Genomic DNA, 16844 nt, shown 5'->3' on the forward strand with positions numbered 1-16844 from the left:
TAGCCCCTGGAGGACATGCAGGGCTCAGAAACGCCACTAGCAGAGTCGTTTCAAAAACGAGGGTCTCTCTTCCCAGCACTTTCTGAGGGAAACATGCCAGGGGTCCGACTCTTTCCTGGATTTTGAGGGTGCAACTGAGCCGTTTATGAGCATGGCCTTTTTGGGGGCGGGGCAGGTATCTTTGGAAGCAAAAGATGAAGAGGAAGAAAAAAGGGCAAGGCAGACAAAAATGTAGACACTTTTTTAATGAGACATTTATTAGGAAGGAAGGCAAACATCAAAGAGGTGGCTTTTGAACAGGAGACCCAGTGCTCACACAGGGAGGTGGGGGTGGGGTTGTTTGGGGGGAGGGAGGAAGTGGTTATATCCTTTTCCTTCTTCTTTTGTTAGTACAAGGGTAGCAAATAAATACTTTTTTAAAATCCTAGCAATTAACACAGAAGGTCCAGAGGTAAGAAGGCATCTCACTTTGGTGGGTGACACTCAGCTAAATTACACCTTTGACGCTAAGGAGATCCGGTGGCCCAGAGGGGCAGGGCTGGCCTTCAAGATGCTCGGCGTGAAATGAAATGGAAACCTGGACGGCCTGTTTGGTTTTCGTTCCCTTTCCCAAGATGCTGAGCAAGAGGGGGCTCAGAATGCAGGGGTTGCGTAGGGGGCCCAGGAAAATGGCAGCCTGAGTAGAGGTGGAAGGGGCTCCGAGGGTCATCCAGTCTAACCCCCAGCAATGCAGGGATTTCCTTGGGAGGTGCAGGGGTCCCGGGGAGACTGGGTGGTGCCCCCCTCATCCCATCTAGTGCCCACAGGAGGGAGGAAAAGAGAGGTCAGTGCTAGGGGGACTCTGGCGCACACACCCCTCCCCCAGTCTGACCCCAAATCCCACGACCGGATTCTGAAACAAGGGGATTCTCTGTCTGCCATGCTGAGGGCGGCAGGGTGGAAGGGGTGGGGGTCACGGACCCTTAGCAGACAAAAGGGAGGCTGGACCCCAGAAGAGACTCGAGGAAGGGGGGAAAGGCTGCTCTGGTGGGGCGGGGGGGGCATCACAAGGACAGAGCCTGCTTTATCCTCCCCCTGCCCCCTCTCAGGCCGGAGGGAATGTGATGAAGAGCCAGCTGCTCTGCTTAAGTCTTTCTGCATGTAGCGCTCTCTGAGCATGGGCAGAGAGCAAAAGGGTGATGGGGAGGGCAGGCACGGGGGTGAGGCTGCCATGACCCAGAGTGGAAGATCCCTGCCCATTGGACCCTGCTGCCCCTGCCTCCCTAAATCCAACTGCCACCCCACAAGCAGGCCTCGCTCACTCCCGGACGTAAATCCTTGTGCAGACGACATCGTCGGCCATCATGGTCTGGAAAAACAAAGAAAGATGAAATCAGTGAGAGCAAAAACGAGAGAGAAGGGGGATGTATCCCTCCACCGGTCCTCCTTAAGGTGTTGGCAGGGACATTGCAATATGGGGAAATGTTGTTCAGCCCCCATGCTGGCCCCACCTGAAGCAGACTGTGTGCCTCACTCAGGGTGGGGAGGAGAGGCAGCACACCCGCTGCTCAGTTCCTGGGCTGAGGAAGACTTGCAGGGGCCTCGTTCCTCGTTCCCTACTTTCTAAGAGTAAGTCTGCTCTGCTTCTAAGTCAAAGGAGGTGCAAGGGGGTCTAGCCCAGGGACGGAGCCCCTGCCTGGCATGCAGAAGCCCCCTGGCTCCATCCTCACCAACAGCACCTCCAAACAAGCCTTGCCAGGAAGTGTCAAGAAAATGGAGCCAAGCACTTTCCTGTCCTAAACTGCAAGGGGGTGTGTGTGTGTGTGGACCTGGGGGTGGGACAGGGATAGGGTGGGAGGGAGGGAGGGAAGTTCCCTTACCAGAATGAGCTCCCCGTCGTTGGTCATCTCCCTGGACCAGCCTGTCTTGGGGCCGTCGCCTTTCAGCAATCGCTGCTCACAGACCATCTTGTTGTTGCTTTCCCACTTGGCCAAACTCTGTGGAGAGAACAAAGGGGGGGAAGAGCCCCCCCCAGCCAGTGAGATGTGGAGCCTGCCAGCAGCCGACAAAGGGCTGACCCCCTCCCCATCAAAACCCCCACCTCTGCCCCCAAAAGGCACTCATTTGTCACTCGGCAGGCAGCCGGAGCTGGAGGAGGGCAACTGGTTCCCCCCACCCAATTTAGGCTGACAGCTCCATCCATCATCTCCAAAGGGCTGGCCAGGAAGGGGGAAGGGGGGCAGCCGGTGGAAAAAGGGAGCCGGCAGCCTGCAGCCCCCAAGTCCTTTGGGGATCTAAATCATCTCTGTCATGGTCCTCAGCATTTATTATCGATAAAGGGGAGCCAGCCCTGATGGAAATGAGCGGGGGCTCAAGAGGCAATTGCTCAGAGGTCAGAATATCGTCCTCCTTCCCTCTGGCAAAAAAATAAATAAATGGAGAGGTGCATGTAAGAGCTGTTGCCAAGGAGAACACGACATACTGGTGAGAGAAATCACGGAATTGTAGAGTTGGAAGGGACCCCAGGGGTCATCTAGCCCAACCCCCTGCAATGCAGGAATCTCAGCTCAAGCACATGGGAGAGGCGCCACCCAACATCTGCTTAAAAACCTCAGGCAAAGGAGAGTCTGCCACCTTCCGAGGTCGTATCCACTCCGCTGCCAAGTGGATCTCACCACCAGACGGTTCTTCCCAGGTTTTAGTTGGAATCTCGTTTTTTGCCATTTGAGTCTGTTGGTTGAGGTCCAGCCCAGCAGAGCAGAAGAAAACAAGTTTGCTCCAAGGCAACTGGGCCAGAAGTGCAGAGGAGACCTGGCCAGCTCAGAGCCCAGCAAGGCTACTCAGACTCAAGCTGGTTTGCGGGAAGAAGAACAAGAGTTTGGACTTGATATCCCACCTTTCACTCCCTTAAGGTTGGCGGTTTGAATCCACGATGGGGTGAGCTCCCGTTGCTCAGTCCCTGCTCCTGCCAACCTAGCAGTTCAAAAGCACATCAAGTGCAAGTAGATAAATAGGTACCACTCCAGTGGGAACGTAAACGGCATTTCCGTGCGCTGCTCTGGTTCGCCAGAAGCGGCTTAGTCCTGCTGGCCACAGGACCCGGAAGCTGTACGCCGGCTTCCTCGGCCAATAAAGCGAGATGAGCACCGTAACCCCAGAGTCGGCCACGACTGGACCTAATGGTCAGGGGTCCCTTTACCTTTAAGGGGTCTCAAAGCGGCTAACAATCTCCTTTCCCTCCTTTCCCTTCCTCCCCCACAACCAACACTCTGTGAGGTGCGTGAGGCTGAGAGACTTCAGAGAAGTGTGACTGGCCCAAGGTCACCCAGCAGCTACATGTGGAGGAGTGGGGAATAGAACCCGGTTCACCAGATTATGAGTCCACCGCTCTGAACCACTACACCACAATGGGAAGAAATGCATCAATGTGCCTAACAGTTGGGGGAGTTTGGAGTGCCTGGCGTGACAAACAGGAGAGGAAGAGGGGATCTCAAAGCCATCTTCAAATATATAAAGGGCCGTGATGTTTGTTTTCTGCTGCTCCAGAAGGGAGGACTCGAACTCGTGGCTTCAAATAGCAAGAAAGGCAATTCCAACTAAAGAACAGGGATAACTTTTCAGGGTAAGAGCTGCTTGACTGTGGGGTGGTCTGCCTGGGAAGGTGGTGGTCTCTCCTTTGCTGGAGACTCTGAAGCAGAGGTCAGCTGGGCCTCTGCCAGGGAAGCTTCAGCTGATACTTAGCCTTGCCATTCTGCGATTCTTTGTAGTATTTCGTAAGGAATGATGGGGTGGATGTGGATTGTGGCTAACATCTGCAGAGGCTCCTTCCCAAAGGAGAGGTGGGGGGCACATGCGTGCAGATGGTAGGTCTTGGAAAGGGCCAGGGTCTTGGGAGAGAGAGTGAAGAAAACCTTCTCTCCCCAACCTTTCTCAGGCATAACGTTATACATTTCTATCAGGCTGCCTCTCACACCTTTTCACCAAACTAAAAAGGTTCTCCGAGCTAGAAAGTCCCAAACGCCGCAGCCTTCCTTCCCAGGGGAGGGTCTCCACCCCCTCAATTGTTTTGCTTGCCCGTTTCTGAACCTTTTCCAAGTGTGCAATATCCTTTTTGAGGTGAGCAGTACAGCTTTCCAAATGTGGTCGCACCGGAGATTGGTATAATGGCATTAGGATGCTGACAGTTTTGCTTTCAGTTCCTCCCGTGAGGATCTCTAAGGACAGGACCACAAAGGACCCTACTGGCCCCCTGGGGGAGGGGGAGGGGGGGCTCCTGCCCCTTGCTTTGTGCAGCAAAGTTCAGGGCCCTCCTCCCTCCATTCCCAGGCCAAAGCCCAGCTGGGAAGAAAAGGTTTGCCGAGAAATATTGGGCACGGGAGTTAGGGGAGCCCCAAAGGACCCCCCTTGCAAAGCCAGGATCCATCCAAAAGAGGGCAGGATGGGGATTTGGGAATCCAAGAGGCAAAGGAGGAGGGTTACAGCTCAGGGACAGAGACCCTACTTTGCTGGCAGAAGATCCCGGGTTCAGTCCCAGATGGTGTTTGCAGGGGGGGAAATATCCCAAGACTGAAACCAGAGAGCTGCTGCCAGCCAGTGCTGACCTGCATGAGCCAATGGTGCAATGCAGTTTCATGGACTCATGGGATTGTCAAGTTGGGAGGGACCCCAAGGGTCATCTAGTCCAGCCCCCTGCATCACGGCTAAAGAATCGCTGACAGGTGGCATCCAACTTAAAAACCTTCAAGGATGGAGAGCCCACCACCTCCCAGGGAGTCTGTTCCCATGTCAAACAGCTCATACTCTCAGAAAGTTCTCCTTATTGCCCCAAATGTAATCCATCCTGAACCAGGAGGACTGGAATCTGGTTTTATTTGTAGACAACACACTGTAGCTCCTGCTCTGCCAGGTCCCAGGTTCCATCTCCACTGGCAGCGTCTCCAGGGAGGTTTGGGGGGAAAGCCTCTTCCTCGAACCCTGTACAGCTGCTGCCAGCCAGTGTAGACAACACTGAGCTAAATGCACCCAAAGTGACGTGGTAAAAGGGAGCGTGCTGCACTTCTGGTATCAGTTGCTGAGGCCCAAAGGCCAACGTCAAGCAAAGCAGCTGGAGAGAAGCAGATCCAGCCCAGTTTTGACCCATCAAGGAAGAGAATTGATGCTCACCTCCCCCCCGCCTTGAGATCTCTGTCTTAAGTTCCGTTTCTCCCTTGGGCAACAGAGGGTGGCTTGCAGGCCTGGAGCACAGGATCGCTGGACCCCCCTGGACCCTCCTCTCCCCTCCCTGCCCCTCACCTTGCAGGGTCTCCCGTCCACCGTCTGCTCCTCAAACTCTTCCCCAATCTTGAAGCTGATCTCAGTGGTGCGGACAGTGGTCGAGGTCTTGATGTAGAAGGACTCCCCGTCCTGCTTGATCTCCACGGCCGGCTTGGAGGCGGCAGCCACAGCGATCTTGCGGAGCATGACATTGACGCCTGGAACGAGAGGTGGCAACAGGAAGTGAGAAGAAGGCAGGTGGAGGCAGAACATAAGGAGAGCCTGGCAGATGGATCAGGCCAAAGGGGGCCCACCTGGCCCAGCCTCCTCTTCTCACCAGCGGCCCAATGCCCCTATGAACCTAGGAACTCAGATAGACTGCCTCTGCACTTGGAGGTTCCACAAGAACGGCAGAAGAGCCCTGCAGCTGCATCAAGCTGGGGGGGGCACCCAAGACAGGAGAGTCGGAAACTCAACAGAATGGACGGAAAGTGACCTCACCCACCCCCTTGCTTTCCGTTCTTCCTTTCTCCCCATTGAATTTCAGGGGGAACCCCTCCTTGGGGGGCTATGGGAAAGAGCAGCACTCAGGGCCTTGTGGGTGCAGAATCAGAAGGAGGTAGACAGGCAGCCCCTCCTGAAAAACACACAATTTGGTCATGTCTGGGGAAGGCAGACTCAACTGACATTTAGTGTATTTTGGGTGCGCCTGTTTCTTCCGTGACCTTCCTGGATCAGATTGAGTCACTGGGAAGTCAGTCTTGCACCCACAGCCATGTCTCATCGCAACAGCTTTCCAGAGAGAGAGAGAGAGAGAGAGATATGCATGCAGAGGCAGCGTTGACACAACAACCTTGCACAGACAGGCGAGGAAGGAGATGGCTCAGCAGTGTAAGCGCCGTGGGAAAAAGAGGCTCCATCGGCTTACACTGGCGTAGCCCCACTGAAACCCCATGGGGCTACACCACCCAAAGGACCGCACCTGCAATTGGTGGGAAACTGGCAGATGTGGGTGCTTGTCTGAATTAATGGGTCATTCAGAGTTTTGCTCCGATTGTCAAATTCAGCCTCTTGGGAAAAAATGAGCCAAAGTCAGTCCTTTGTTTCCCTGGTTCTGCCTGCAGAGGTGGCGCAGCTGTAGGAAAACTCACCCTTCCAGGGAGAGAGAGAGAGAAATGGGAGCCATCTCCCTGCCTGCCTCTGGGAACAATTATTGCAAAGGGAAATATTATTGCACAGCCCAGAGGCGTTCCAGGGTCCAGGCGGTGCCAAATTTCCCTTTTCGAAGACTGATTACAAGATGTGAACAGAGATTGTAATTTTATTAGGGGTGTGGCAAGGGTAAGGCCCTCATGAAGGGAGAGGGGGGGAGAGAGACTGCCTGATGTTAGAAAGGGTTTTTTAAAAAGGAAAATAAATTGGCATGTGGGGTTGCCAGGCCTGGAGTGCATAGAGGAAAGTTTTCTCACGGAGAGAGCGGAGGGATAAAAGTTTTCCGCTCTCTCTCCTCATGCTAGAACGGGTGAACATGCAGTGGTGCTGAATGTTGGGAGGCACCAGGCAGAGAAAAGAAAGTCCTTTGTCACACATTGCAGAGTTGATCTATGGAACTCCCCCCCACAGGAGGCATAGATGGGCACCAACTGGGACGGTTAGACAAATCTGTGGAGAATAAGGCAATTGACAGCTGCCAGCCAGGATGGCTCTGTTCTGGCCTCACAGCAATGCTTCTCAGCCTCTCCTCCTCCAATCCTGCTTGCGGGTTTCCCAGGAGAGGCACCTGCTTGGCCACCGTGAGAAGAGGAGGCAAGAATAGATGGGCCCCCTTTCTCCTGATAAAGCAGCTGGGCTCTTGTGATCTTGCAGCCACTGGCAGGCCGTTGTGCAACTGGTGAGGTTGGTAGGGAAGAGAAACCTTCGCCAAGCTCCAGTAAAAACCAGCTTTAAAGGACCTGGATGGAGCCCTGCCTCTCCGTGAGCCTCACAGGACTGAGGGTTAGAGGACGGCTGTCAAGGGATGCTTTAGTTGTAATTCTTGCATTGCAGGGGGTTGGACTGAATGACCCCCTGGGGTCCCAACTACAATTCTATGGCCCTCTCAAAGCAGTGAGAAAGAGAATGAGAGAGGGGGGAGAGAGAGCAGCCCCCCTCTTTGCGCTGCTAAAATGCCCATAAAACGCAGCTCGGAGGCGGAGAACCAGGCCCCATTACTCCGTGGGGAAAAAGAGAGTGAGATTTAACAATGCCTTGGCAGCCAATGTCTCCCCCTCCCCAAATCGGTTTCCTCCTTCCAGCCCCCTCCCCAGGCCGGCTGATTCCCGCTTCCCCCTCCCCAACATCTGAGCCTTTCTGCCCGGAATAATTCAGATATGGGGGAAAGGGGCGGTTGAGTGCAGGGGGGCGGGCGGGCTGAGGAGTGAAATATAAGCATGTGATAATTATCCCAAAGTATGTTGCACAAGCCCCCTAACCTGGAAAGTATTTGCTGTGACCAGCGCAGGGAGATCGGAGGGGAGGGAAAGGAGGTTTTCCTGGCGAGAAAACGAAAAAAATGAAAAATACTAATAAATTGGTGGATTGGAATTCGCCTCCCTCGCAGGGTGGGGGGTGGGGAGAGGTGTTGCCCCATTTTCTTCCCCTCGATTCTGAGGGCCTCGTGTCCCCCCCCCCAAGTCCTGCTCAGAGCATCGCATGCCAAGCGGGTTTCAGTTACGGGGCCTCAAGGTGGTCTCTGGGGTTCGGAAAGGAGGGAGCGAGGCAGATCCATTCTCTCTCTCTCTCTCTCTCTCTCTCTCTCTCTCTCTCTCTCTCTCTCTCTCTCTCTCTCTCTCTCTCTCTCTCTCTCTCTCTCTCTCGTTCCCGGAGAAAGAAGAGTCTGGGGGCGGAAAGGGAATCTCTGCCGCTAATGCAGCCGGAGGGATTTTCCAAGAGAGGTAGGATGGCATCAGCCAGAGCGAGATGGAAAGATTTAAACTCTTCACTCATTCACGCCTGCCAAGATTGAAGCCCACACTGTAGATGCAATTCAGGTCAGTTGTTGGCACACGAACACACAGCCTCTCCTTTCTAAAGGATTCTAGGCCTCGTGGATGCGAGGGATGCACACCCAAGCTAGGCCTCTAAGCCGAGGTGGGATGGCCATGATTCTGTGCATTGCTACCCAGAGCTCCCAGGAGCACAGCTGAGCATCCCCACCGCAGCCTGTGCCTCCCCTCCACCCCCTGACTGGCAGCAACTCTCCAGGGTCTTGGGCAGGGGTAGAAAATGGAGGGGGTTGAACCCAGGACCTTCTGCATGCCAAGCAGCCACCCCACCACTGCGTCACAAGAGCCCTTCCCTGTTCCAGCTGGGCTGCCTTGGCTCAGCTGGGAGAAGGTTGCAGAGAGGCAGAAGGGGAGGGGCAGGGAAGGCCTGGGATCTGCTGCCCTGTGAAGTTGGGGGCCAGCTAGGAGCCCCCCAGCCCCCCTCCTTAAGGGCTGGATCCCAGGGGGCTGCTTCAAAAGGCAAACACACCCAGGCTCCTCCGACTCGCCTGTCGCCACCTCCCCACCCCCAGCGGTGTGCGCAACCTCCTGCCCGGCAGATGGCAGGGAGCGCCAGGGGTCAGCAGTCGCGGCCCCTTCGTCATGCCCGGCCCCCATCGGGCATTATTATTAGGAGAGCGGCAGGAGGGGAGGCCAAGCCTGCCCCGCTCCTCCTCCTTCTCCGCTGGGGTGGGGAGAGGCTATTTCAGGAGGAATTTGTCATTGTGGCGCCCAGAGCCAAAGGCCAGGGAACCCAGCAGTGCGCAGGCCTCCATCGCAGGCGGGATGCAAGAGCGGCCTGCCCCGGGGCCAGCTCAGAGCACGGGCCACTCCTGGCACGTGGCCTGGATGGGGCCCTCCGCCAACTCCTCGGGAGCAGACTGATCCGGTCGCAGGAGCAAAGGAAACAGAGTCATACAAAATCAGCCCATCCAGCTCAGCACTGTCTACACTGGCTGGCAGCAGTGGCTGTCCAGGGTTTCGGGAAGAGTTTATTCTCCCCAGGCCTTTCTGAGGTTGAACCCAGGGCCGCCTGCACAGAAAGCGGGTGCCCTGCCACTAAGAAATGAAGGTCCTTGTTCTTATGGTTCCAGATCATTATGTTCCAGTTTAAATGGGGGCATTAGAAGCTATATTGAAGTCATGCCATCTAGGCCACTATTGCCTGCACAGACTGGCAGCAGTGCCTTCTCTGCAGGTTCTCAGGCAGGGAGTCCCTTCCCAGCCCTACCTGGAGATGCTGCCAGCAAAGCTTGCACCCGGGACCTCCTTCTGCTGGAAATGCTGGGGTGCAGCTCAGCTTACACCAGGGGTCAGCAACCTTTTTCAGCAGGGGGCCAGTCCACTGTTCCTCATACCTTGTGGGGGGCCGGACTATATTTTTTTGGGGGGGGAAATGAACGAATCCCTATGCCCCACACATTACCCAGAGATGCATTTTAAATAAAAGCACACATTCTACTCATGTAAAAACACGCTGATTACTAGACTGTCTGCGGGCCGGACTGAAAAGGCGATTGGGTCAGATCCAGCCCCTGGGCCTTAGGTTGCCTACCCCTGTCTTACACTAAGCCATGGGGAGAAAGAATCATAGAATTATGGAGCTGGAAGGGACTCCCGAGGGTCATCCAGCCCACCCCTTGCAAAGGAGACACGGGGAGAGAGAGAGGGAGAAAGAAGAACCTCCAAGCTTCTGAGACCATCTTTCTGACCTGTCCTCAAACACTAGACAGACACACCTGGGCTTGCCAACCTCCTGATCCCATCCTGGGAGGAGATCCCTCTCCTTTGTCTGTTTCTCCTGCAGAGACAAAGTGGATATTTGAATCTCCAACTCACTGGGACAGAACTAGGAATTCTTTCCTATCCAACTCCCATTTCTCATGATGATCTTGGCTTCCTTGCTTCCGGCCTCAGAGCGCTGGCTTCCAGGGACCTATGGGCTCCCCCGAGGGATTTGGGGGCGCAGCTCAAGCTCCTGCTGAGGTGTAGAGACTCCAACCTCCTCAACCGTCCCTCATGCCAAAAGCAGCTCCTTGCCCTCTCCATAGGATGGCTATGTTCTGTAATGCTTCTGAATAACCCCATTGGAAGGAACTACTTGCCGATTTCCCATAGGCAACTTTTCAGCCCCTGTGAGGGCAGCAATCTGGGCTAGAGGGACCAGGGGTCTGATCCGGCAAGCTGTTCTTATATTCACAGCAACCTTTTTGTTTTCAGGAGCTGCACTCTAAAGGGGATACAACATGCCTTTTGTGGGGGTGGGGGGCAGGGGGAAGCCACCCATGAGAAGGTGCATTGGCCAGAACTGCCCTGCCCCACTGTGGATCCTGTCCAGCCGGAGACTAGCTGGGTAGTGGGGTCTTCACAATTCTGCAAGGTTGCAATCCTGCCACGAGGCGCCCAGAAGACCCAGATGGCTCTCAGGCAATGCCAAAAGGGCTGAGCCCTTTGCACACAAACCGCTTCCAGGGATCTGCCATTTTTCCCTCTGAGTCCTGAGTTTCCCTCCTGGTTCTGGATGTGGCTTCCAAACCCTTCCAGAGGCATCCAGGTGGTGACTCAGCCGGCCACGTCAGAGGACAGGCAAAACGGGATTATGAGGATTTTATTGGGGGGGGGGGGAATCCTAGGAAAGGCCCAGAAGGTCAGTTCGCCTGAACCCACCAAATTAAAACCTCATTTTTAAATAAAACAAATGGCTGGTCAGCCTTAAGAACAAACAAACATGGATTGTGAAATTCCTGCTGCAAAACTTAAACAAGTGTTGAGATGGTGGGGACAGGGAGGAGCTGTGCTAAAAACAGGGGGGGGGGCTCATTTAGCCCAGCATCCTGCTTGCCCTGCCTGCTACTTTGGATTAGCAGTCTGAGGTAGACTGCTCCTGACCATGGGGGCTCCACCAGAGCTATCAAGACTAATGGGAGTGGATGGATGCCTCTCCCCTCAATTCTCTATACAAAAGGGTAATAAATGGGTCTCCTGCAGAGCCATTGTCGAAAAGGAAAGACCTACCATGGTTACACAGTGGGAGGGGGCAGCAGCGCTAAAAAAGCCCCTTTCTCTAATAGAATTGCCCGGAGGGGCCGGGGTGCGCTTTCTAGCCTGGTGTCTCATGGGTCCCCAAATGGCAAACTCCTCCGGAGTGGCAATGCAAATTCTCAGCGGCGCTTCCCTCCCTCGCGGGGCTGTCGTGAGGATAAACCGGGGTTGCCGTTACTGTGAGAGACACAGTCGAGGAGGGGACCTCCTGCCTCCCGCCACGCCCCCCCCCCCGCTAAGTGGGGTTCAAGTCCCATCAGGCTAAGTGGGGTTCAATTCCACTGAGTCGAAGCCACCAGCGCTGCCAGCTCCATCCGCCTAGCCTGGCAGGAGAGGAACCGCCCTCCGCCTGACCCACCAGGGTGGTCCTTACAGCTGTTCACACGTTACAAAATCCGGTGGCTTCTCCTCCCCGCGAGAAGCGGAACCCCAGACGCCCCCGCAGGGCGATCGCTCCAGTCGCAAACTTTGCTTCTGGGGTGACGGCGCGGGACACGGAGGCGGAGGCGGGTGCGTTCTTCTAAACACGCGTGAACACGCTGAAACTCCGAAATGGGAAGACGCGGGTCTGCAGGTTCTCCCCTTGCATGCAAATTAAGGATCCCAACTGCACCCCCTTCTCTTCCCCACCCCAATAATATTCTCCAAGGCTGCACATTGGAAACCTCAGGCGCCCGACCCCAAACAGCCCCACATCCTTCAGAAAGCAGGAGCCACGGGTGCGCCAGACCTCTTCCATCTCTCCAGCTTATGTTCCCGCCCCCCCCTCCGGTTATCGAAAAACAGCAGGTTTTAAGGTTGCCGAGCTGGAAGGGACCCCTAGAGTCATCTAGTCCAGCCCGCTGAGATGCAGGAATCCAGAAGGCGGCTCCCACTCCACATATGCCCGGATCCAAATATTGGAGCCATGCGGAAAGCCCCATTCTGTTAGAGGAGGGGGAGCCCTCCTCCCAGGGCGGCCTCTGCGCGCGCCCCTGCCGGGGGGGACGCATCCAGACAGGGGTCTAAATATAGAGGGAAAATAGACTCGCTTTTGCCGGAGCGGCGGCGGCAGCGCTGCGTCATCGGCTATTTCTTAGGCGCTGGACTCAGCCCTTCCCAGAAATAAGCCGCCTCCTCGGGCGCCAGACTCACCCAGAGCCTTCAGCAGCTCCTCGAAGTTCTCCGAGCTCTTCATCTTCCAGTTGCCGGAGAAGTTGGGCATTTTGGGGCGGGCGTTTGTCCGGCGGCGGGAGCGGCAGCAGCGTCGGGAGACCGGCCGGCAGGCGGAGACGGAGGCGCTGCGCGCAGGTGGGACTCTCGCCTCCCTCGGAGGAAGCGAGCAGCCTCCGGAGCCAAAAGCAAGGGTGCTGCTGCTGCTGCGTCGCCTCTCCTGCGGATCGAGGCCCTCCCGCGCGGAGTTTTGCTCCCGCAGAGAAAGGATGGAGGGATGGAGGGATGGTGCGAATGAAAGAGAGCGCTGGGGGTCCTGTGCTGCTCGCTCTCTCTCGCTTCCCCTTCGGAGCCTTTTCTCCCTCCTCTGCTCTGCCTGGTCCCTCCCTCTCTGCCCCAACCATGCCTAGGGGAGGGGGAGCCGGAGCAACATGATCCCACCCCCTCAGCTGCCCCGCCCCTTCCCAGACCCACCTGGGTCCCGCTGACTGACCCTGCCCCACAGCAGGAGGGGAACAGCCCTCCCCGAAGCCCGGCTTCCCCCTTCTCTCTCTTCGGCCGGGGCTGCAGAAGCCCCCGGGGCTGCTGGGCTGCTACCTGGCTGCCTGCGAGTTCTCTCCCTAGGAAGCTGGAGGGCGAGGCTGGACCGGGACCTGCCTCCGCCTTCTGAACTTCAGCGAACTCTCTGCGCTCCCACACCCTCGGCATCTGCTTCCAGAATAAATAGCGTCTAAGTCATCTGTTTTGACGGGGCCTGTTTCTGGAAAAGGAAGATGGCTGCGATTTCTGCACGGCAAGGGGTTGGACTAGATGGCCCTTGGGGGTCCCTGCCAAGTGCCAACTTGCAGCTCTACGATGCTACGACCATGGCCCGGTTGGCGTCAGCCCCTGCCGGCAAAGGGAATCTAGTCTCGTGGGTGGAGAGGGGAAGACCACGGAATGAAGCCAGGACAAAGGGGCGGGGGTCCATGTGGCTGCAAATCTGGAGCAGGTCCTCCAGGGGCGCCATAGAATTGTAGGAGTGGAAGGGACCTCGTGAGTCATCTAGTCCACCCCCTGAAATGCAGGGATCACAGATCAAGGTGCTGAAATCGTATCTCTTTATGGATTAAACTACAGTCCCTGTGATTCTTTGCTGGGTGGGGGACTGCTTTAACTGTATGGTGCATACGCAGCCAAAGAAAGCGAATAAATAGTGCCCGAGTTTCCTTTTCCTCCTCCCTCCAAATCCCTTTTCCTTTTCTGCCATGTCTTCTTAGAATGTAAATCCATAGGGCAGCAACTTTCTTATCAACCACATTTGTCAGCTGCTCTGGGATATGCATATCAGATTTAGGTTCAGATGCACTTCCTCTTCAGGAAGCCCATCCGCAGGGAGACCCAGGGTGGGGCAATGGCTAGAGGGTCAGACTAGGACCTGGGAGATGTGGGTTCAAATCTCCACTTGGTGTGACCTTGAGCCCCACGGTCCCTGCCTCTCAGTCTAACTTACCTCACAGGGTTGTTGCGATGAGTTAAATGAGGAGGCAGGAAACCATGGACCTCTGGGTGAGAACGGTAGAATATATGTGCAAGAGCAATTAAAATCAAAATCTATAAGGGCCAGCTCCCCCTCCCCATTTCAGAAAAAGCAGAAATCTTCTCAGTTGCTTTGCACATGATAAAAGTGCAAACATCTGGCATCAATCCACATATTTGCGTAACCTGCGGAGGGTCCTTCCAATGGGAAACAGGAAATTAATGGGGGAAAGAAAGAAAACTGGTTTTCATACTCCCCCCCCCTTCCGTTGATAGATCTTGAAATCCCGAATGTTCAGTGGGGGTGATGGTGTGTCGCTTCCCCCAAAGCTGTGCCATCTATCGATTGCACACACATGCAAACTGCATACCCATGAAAAAAAAGATTTCTGTGCCAGGAGTGAGGAATTAATTTAGATGCAACAATTAATCTAACTGTTGCTCATTCAGCAAAGTGCCCCCGCCCCAAATTTAAAGCAATTAACGAACGTTGAACATTACATTAAGGGAAGTCAAATTAACCCAAGCAATGAATCAGAAAGCAGACTTGCTGAGACTACAAAATTCAGGTTGCGGAAGGGTTGACTCCTGGACTCGTGCCTGAGGCCCAGGAACTCCGTGCTAAACTCCCAGACACAATGGTGGGAGGGGCTTCTGTTTAGGATTGGGACATTTCCACTTTATGAGGAATGGGAATTATTTCAGCTTCAGGTCTGGGCACACCTGGGATTAAAAATCTGAGGAAGTCACGGGGTGGATATGAGACCTGTGTGAAATCAGGCCTCCCCCCTTTTTTAAAATAACTTTTATCATAAGAAAAGCAAGAAATAATCTTCCAAAATGACATATACAGCATTGATGGAACCAAACACATTGCCCATGCATTATGATACAGAATGGCGCTAAATTTCCAGGACAGGTGAGGAGGAACGTGTTTCTGTTTGGGTCTCTGCCATTTAGGTCACTCTGTCCTTTAGAATAAAAGAATTGCAGAGTTGGAAGAGACACTGAGGGTCATTTAGTCCAACCCCCTGCAATGCAGGAATCTCAACTAGATCACCCAGGACAGATGGCCCTCCAACCTCTGCTTTAAAACCTCAAAGGAGGGAGAGTTCACCACCTTCTGAAGAAATGCATTCCCCTTTTGAACTGCTCCGACCACCAGAAAGTTTGGTTGGAATCTCCTTCCTTGTCATTTGATTCCTTTTTTATATATACATACATTTTTATTAGTTTTATTTAACATATCAATTCCAACAATCATATAACATAACTTCTTATACAATATTTTAGACTTCCATCAACACTTCTGATGATTTTCTGTTCTTTATTACTTATTCTGCATTTCTTGGTTTCTCTATTACCCTTAATTATCATTAACTAATAGTTCTCTTCATAGTCTTTCTTGCAATATTTCAAATATTTTAAATAGTCCTCCTTAAAAACTTCTTGCAATCCTACTTTTCAAATAGTTCATATATTTACTTCAGTCTACTAAGAATATCTGACCTCACAGGTTTCGAATCCTTCCTGTTAATTCATCCAGTTCTGCATAGTCCATCAATTTCATCCACCATTCTTCTTTTGTCGGTAATTTTTCTTGCTTCCATTTTTGTACCAATAATATTCTTGCTGCCGGTCATTTGATTCCATTGGTTTGGGTCATCCCAGTGGTGTAGTGTGGGTTGTCAGCCCCCGGGGCAAGGCAAGTAATTTGCGCCCCCTAACCCGTGGATTTGCGCCCCCTAACCCTAACCCCCAGATGTTGCGCCCGGTGCGGCCGGCCCCCCTGCACCCCCCACGCTACGCCACTGGGTCATCCCTCTGGAGCAGTGGGAAACAAGCTTCTTCCATCTTCCTTGGGGCAGCCCTTGAGATATTTGAAAATGGCTGTCCTGACACTTCTCTTCTCCAGGCTAAACACCCACAACTCCCACAACGGCTCCTCGTAACTCTTGGCTTCCAGACCCTTGATCATCTCAGCTTCCTCCTCAGCCCACCTTCCATCTTGCCCATGCCCTTCTTCCACTGGGGTGCCCAGAACTGGACCCAGGACTCCTGCTGACCAAGGCAGAACAGAGCGGGACTATTCCTTCCCCTCATCTAGACACTTTCTCCTTAAAGTCATGGCCCCCAACTCTAGGCGAATGTTGTGATGTCTTTGAAGGAAACTTTTATAGGTCCCCTACGTGGGCACACCTGGTTGCTATGCGTGTCTCATCATCTTCATAATTAATAAAAGAGATACCTTCACTCCAAGTTGCTGACAAGGAGTTTGCCACGACCGGGTTTCCTCGCTGCCTTAAGGGGAGTGTGTCAGTCTCTCCGTTACACTGCCAAGTCCCAAAGTTTAGCACACACCAGTTCTGGATATTGAGTCCCAAGGCAATTTTCCAGCACAATGGAAACACTTTGTGCTGCCAGGAAGATGAACCTCATCAAGCCCTGAAAGGGTGCTTCTCCCGCACTGAGAAGAGTCTGGCTGCTGCTGGATCAGGCCAAAGGGAGCCCATCGAGCCCAGCAGCCTCATCTCACAGCGGTTAAATGCACCTAAGAATCTAGGATTGAGATAGACTGCCTCTGGACCTGGAGGTTCCACAAGGACATAAGCAGAACCCGGCTGCTGGATCAGGCCAAAAGGGACCAAATGCTCATGGAAACCTGCAAGCAGGATTCAAGCACAAGAGCAACTCTCCCCTCCTGCGTGTTTCAGCAACTGGTATTCAGATGTATTGCCGCCTCTGACATCGTTTGCCTCCATGAATCTGTCCAGCCCTCTTCACAGTCACCCAAGCTGGTGGCCCTCACTGGCTCCAGTGGGAGGGAGTTCCATAGTTTAAGGATGGCTGCATCAAGAAGGATTTCCTTTTATCCAC

The 16844-nt window shown here is 54.1% G+C and overlaps 1 protein-coding gene across 1 annotated transcript; it reads right to left on the bottom strand.

Moving 5' to 3' along the window:
- Positions 1 to 230: 230 nt before the first annotated feature.
- Positions 231 to 12871, bottom strand: CRABP2 (cellular retinoic acid binding protein 2). Its single transcript, XM_081892060.1, has 4 exons — positions 12432 to 12871; positions 5272 to 5450; positions 1860 to 1976; positions 231 to 1348 (listed from the first exon to the last, which is right to left on the bottom strand). The coding sequence occupies exons 1-4, from the start codon at positions 12499 to 12501 to the stop codon at positions 1298 to 1300; spliced, it is 417 nt and encodes a 138-aa protein (XP_081748186.1). The 5' UTR covers positions 12502 to 12871; the 3' UTR covers positions 231 to 1297.
- Between the last annotated feature and the right edge of the window lie 3973 nt (positions 12872 to 16844).

This window comes from Podarcis melisellensis (assembly GCF_964234715.1).
Source record: "Podarcis melisellensis genome assembly, chromosome: 16".
Taxonomy (NCBI): domain Eukaryota; kingdom Metazoa; phylum Chordata; class Lepidosauria; order Squamata; family Lacertidae; genus Podarcis; species Podarcis melisellensis.

Excerpts from the sequence above, each read along its gene's own strand:
- CRABP2 (XM_081892060.1), bottom strand. The coding sequence starts at position 12,501 with ATGCCCAACTTCTCCGGCAACTGGAAGATGAAGAGCTCGGAGAACTTC. Across the intron at positions 5,451-12,431 it reads GGAGCTGCTGAAGGCTCTGG|GCGTCAATGTCATGCTCCGC; the intron begins GTGAGTCTGGCG and ends CTCTCGTTCCAG. Across the intron at positions 1,349-1,859 it reads ACGACGGGGAGCTCATTCTG|ACCATGATGGCCGACGATGT; the intron begins GTAAGGGAACTT and ends TTGTTTTTCCAG.